The 4,914-nt window shown below is 33.5% G+C and overlaps 1 protein-coding gene across 2 annotated transcripts; it reads right to left on the minus strand.

Moving 5' to 3' along the window:
* Window positions 1–502: 502 nt before the first annotated feature.
* On the minus strand, window positions 503–4,598 carry LOC110662792 (UDP-xylose transporter 3). Of its 2 annotated transcripts, XM_021821900.2 has the most exons (8): window positions 4,456–4,598; window positions 4,181–4,374; window positions 3,192–3,376; window positions 2,661–2,728; window positions 1,861–1,993; window positions 1,497–1,658; window positions 1,083–1,355; window positions 503–933 (listed from the first exon to the last, which is right to left on the minus strand). In XM_021821900.2, exons 2-8 carry the CDS (start codon window positions 4,299–4,301, stop codon window positions 817–819), a joined length of 1,059 nt encoding a protein of 352 aa, XP_021677592.1. In that variant the 5' UTR covers window positions 4,302–4,374; window positions 4,456–4,598; the 3' UTR covers window positions 503–816. The 2 variants fall into 2 exon arrangements, with proteins under 2 accessions (XP_021677592.1, XP_021677591.1); XM_021821899.2 differs by having other exon boundaries at window positions 4,181–4,572.
* Between the last annotated feature and the right edge of the window lie 316 nt (window positions 4,599–4,914).

A 4,914-nucleotide genomic window follows, 5' to 3' on the forward strand; every position in this document is an offset into this window, starting at 1 on the left:
ATGGCACTTTTTACGCCAATCACACCATTTAAAATATCCATAACCCTCAAAATTACGACTCAATCATTATCCACAAGTTGGGCGAAAATAATAAGAAACTTCATGCAATAAAAATAAATAAATAAAACTTAGTGATGCTTGCACCCATAAAACCTCTTACAAAGAATAAAGTTTTAAGGCAAGTTATTTCACCATAATGGCAAACAAAAAACCACGTACTAAGTAAGACATTATCTCTATCACAAATCCATTCACTTTTAGAAATCTGAAGTATAATAAATGATGAAGAAACTGAAATCAATTGAGAAGGAAATTTTGAGTCGTTGAACATATTAGGAACAAAGACAGAACAAGTTTAAATAACCCAAAGAATATTATTGTACAAGCATCAATCATCCAATAATGGTTCCTCGGCACATTCAATTGCTAATAAAGACAGCAAGATTAGAAAGAAAATTAAAATCAATGCACTAATGAGGGATATCAATACAGGAGAGTCAAAGAACAGTAATGAAATTCTTTTTTCTAGTATTTGGGAACAAAGTATATATTTAACAAATAAATTCTGGTATCATCCCGTTACATCCCTGATTCATACAAAACTAATAACCAAAAAAAAAAAAAAAGGAACAATGCTATGTAAAGGACAATTTCCTTCAACTCTTGGTCTAACATTAATAGAAGTAATAATCTCAGAATAGCCCCACTGCCCCTATTCAATATATGATGACACCTTGCCAGCAACATCTTCATCGCTGAAACAGTTTCATTTACCAATATTGATCTAGGGTGAATGAATTTATAAAATTTTGAGGTTTATGCATGAAGATCCTTGTTTGAATTCCATACAGGAGCTTTTTGAACGACACCATCGGCTAAAATTCCACTTCCATTTTCCACACCAACCAGAGGATCAGATTCACTTTCCTTGACCTAAAACCAAGAAAAAAAGAAAGCATGAAATGTCCGAAAAAAAGAATATGAACTATAGGAATAAAGATCAGTAAACAACTCAACTCAAACTCAGAGCAAACCAAAGGTAAGAATTCCATTAATGTATACAAGAAAGGAATGTAATTTACCTCAGGCAATTTTGTTGACGCTTCACTGGCCTTCTGCTGATTCTCAACAGTGCAATAATATGAATACAGTACCATCCCAATTACTGCAATAAGGATCCCCAAAATGTTGCGCCAGCTAAAAGGGTCACGAAGTAGAACATAACCAAAGGCCAAAACTAGGCATGTTTTCAGATGCCCTAGGACCTGATAGGTGACGGGTGATGTTTTCCCAATTACCAGAAAAGTACTGAAGTTCACGGAGACAGATATCAGGCAGGATAGAACTATGAAGAACTGCACCACATAATGCATATAGCAGAAATATTAGCAGCATGAAATTAGAGAAAAGAAAGCTCAGGAAGGGGGCGTGGGGTGTGGTTGTGCGGTGGTGGTGGTGGTGGTGGTGGTTTGTGGTTAGGAATCTTGAATTCTTACCAGAACTTGAGGGGTGTACTTGAAGGCAAAAACATTTTGATCAGTCAGTAGACCATCTAGAAATGGACCAATAATGAACAAAGTTAAAGCCTGATAGGGGCAAGACTGATATAGAAGTTGGGTGGAAGAGACTTTGAACTTCTTCTGGATAGTATTGGTCATCTAAAATAAACTGGTTAAGATTTTACAACTTCAAAAGGAACAGATGAAAGAGAGAAAGAAACACGCAAACAGACAAAACAAACTATAATATGCATGGGAAAAAAAGCAGTCTACAGATATATATATATATATATATATTGTTAAAATGCATAGATGCAAGTAATGAAACAGCAGGTAACAAAAATGCTTTCACTAAAGATACAATTTGAGCAATGCACGTCGTAACAACTGCAAGCAGAGACAAGACAGAACCAAGGACATTGAGTTGAAGATCAGTCACAGTAGCAATTCCAACACCCACAAGAAGGATCACCAGTGAAAGCTGGATATTCTGGCTGCAAGAATGCAATTATGAGCACACAAATGCAACAAATAAACAACTTTGACAAGAATAGCTAAATGAAAATTGAATTCTTTTTCCTCAATCAAGTAACAACACAGTATGGCAACATGGTAAATGCTATGACCTAAAAACTAGCAGATTTATATTAACTTGAACACGTTTTGCAGGCAAAAGCTTTACAAAAATCTGATACATGAAGAAGATGCATGCATGAAGGGATCAATAGATCTCTAACTGAGACAAGCACAGGTGAAAGGAGTAAAGATTTGATCCAAATTGAAGACAAGATATATATGGCTCTTTTCAACTGTGAGTCCGTCTCTAATAAAACAATCAATTAAAGAATCTTCAAACGCTGTCATCTAGGGAGAAGTTTCACTTTCTGGGGAACAAAATAGTTGGATGAATTAACTAAGGGTCCCTATAAGCTGTATATACCTTCAAGCAATCTAGTCTGTATTTTATTTATTTTCATTTTCCAGTTAAGTATTAACAACCATTTCAAACCCCCACAAAATTAAACTGCAGTCAACTCCAATCTCCAAATTGCTGTGGGCGTAAGAGGTTGAACTAACCACAGAAACTGACACCATTTATATACCTGAATTAATAAATTATATACTCATCGTGTCAAGCACAGATGCGCAGTTAAGACAGACCTGAATCTCTTCCTAAAGAAAAGTGTCTCCAGAAGAACCGTACATGGGATGATTGCCAATTTCGTCATCTGAAAACAAGATCAGTAATAAATCTCAGAACATGATACTCCTAAAAATTTTAAAACAAAATACCAAATGCAGGATTATTCACCAAAAAGTGATTTTCTTTTCTTTTTTTTTTTTCTGAAATTTGCAGCAAACATAGTTTCACTCAATAACAATATTTAAAGACATTGCAAAAGTCAAACATGTTTATTTTATATCGATTAATATATTATCATTGAACAGAATTTGGAAAGGTTAAAGAGTCATCCAGCCTCATTCAAACTAGAATCATATATCATTTGCTTCTTTTATGGCTTCAGTATACGCAAGCAACAATTTTCCTAAGACACTGAAAATGCATCCCAAGTCTTCTATATAATGATGCAGTTATCATACAAAAATTAAACCAAACTACATGATAATCGATTGATAATGGTAGTATGCTAGTTGGAAAACAAAATTCTAAATCATATTAAAGAACTTTACCTGGTAGAAACCAACAGAATTGAAACCCAAACTAAGATTCAAAAGCCCAATGGATGTCCCATTTAATATGCCAAATCCCATTACAGCTCTCGCATCAAAAGGCTTGTGTTCAAACAATTTCATCCATAATGCCACATGAAGAGAACAGAAAGTGACCAGAAGATGCCAGCTCGTCAATGTTGTGGCTGTTGTCCCCCGTAACAACCATAATATCAATTAGAATAAATGATAAGTGAAATTAGAAAAACCCAAAGATAAGCAATAAAATATGAAAGATTATTCAAATTAAACATCTGCATGGAAAAAACAGTAGCTGCTTGCTTCATTCTTCCACGTTAAAAATAATATTTTATTCAGGGCATGAACCAGTTTCCTCTAACTGCCACCAAGTTCTGCCCGTAATTGCATGCAAAATTTATGATAGTACAACAGAAAAGGAATATTAAGTGCCTACTAATAAACCACAGTTTTGGTATCCAGTATATATATATATATATATATATATATATATATATATATATATATATATATATACTTTTTTGTTTTTGTACACCCGCTTCCAAGAATCAGCATGGAATCGACGTTAATTATGCTTTGATAATCATAAGCTTATTATACAGACAAGCAAATAAAAAAAAAAAAAAGTTGCTTTTCTTTTCCATAAAATGTGACATGTAGCACTGCTAGCATTCATATTTGGCATTAAGCAAGCGTGTTTGATGAATAAAAGCAGATTAGAGAGCAATAACAGCACTATTCCACCAGAATAGTGCAAAATTCACATTAGATCTAAAAAGAATTCAGAAAAAACAAAGAAAAAACAAAATTACAAAGCATAACAATTGATCTTAAACCAAAACTTACAATTGATTGATCTAATAATCAATCTATTTCAATTCGAAATAATCTCAAGAAAATGGAAACAAAGAACAGCAAAAAAAAAAACGCATCTGGTGGAGCGGAATACAATTACTAATGAAACTACTCACCAAAAGTGAAACCGAGAGTACTAATGAGAGCCTTGTTGCATATCACAATCGAAACCGACGATACAACTGATAAACTCAGAGCCCCAACAGTCCCCAGCTGGAACCTCTGGCTCTCACTCATCTTCACTCTCTCTCTCTCTCTCTCTCTCTCTCTCTCTCTATCGGACGCTATTCACTTCCTCCTCGATCCGGATCTACCAATCCCAAATTCCAACAGTATACATCAAAAATGAAAATCTAACTAGTATCAGATAGATTGAGATGCAAATACGCACCTAATTCAGGTCATGAGATTCCTGGATTGTTAAGTAGGAAGGATGGATTAAGATGGAGAGAAAGAAAATGAGAAAATTTTGAGAAGGAAATGACGAAATTAACATACAAAAGAATGAGGATGATTTAATTTATTAGTGCTATTTTAAAAAATATATATATATATATATATTGCAATAATAAAAATAATAATAATAATAATAATAAGACAAATTATAAAAAGAGTCCCTTTAGTTACGTTTATTTTCAATTTAAATGTATGACAACGAGGTATGTTATGGTTACACACCGATACCAAGGTAAGGATTTCACATAAATGCTGTTGACAAGGATAAAAAAAATAAAATCAAGCTTTGTTTATAAAGAGTGGGAGAATTGAGGTGTTTATCATTTAGGCCCTAATCCTCTCTTCTTAAACCAAAGCTAAAATCTTTAATATCTAAAATTGAATCAAAATGAGT

This window comes from Hevea brasiliensis, chromosome 16, assembly GCF_030052815.1.
Source record: "Hevea brasiliensis isolate MT/VB/25A 57/8 chromosome 16, ASM3005281v1, whole genome shotgun sequence".
In the NCBI taxonomy this organism is placed as follows: Eukaryota; Viridiplantae; Streptophyta; class Magnoliopsida; order Malpighiales; family Euphorbiaceae; genus Hevea; species Hevea brasiliensis.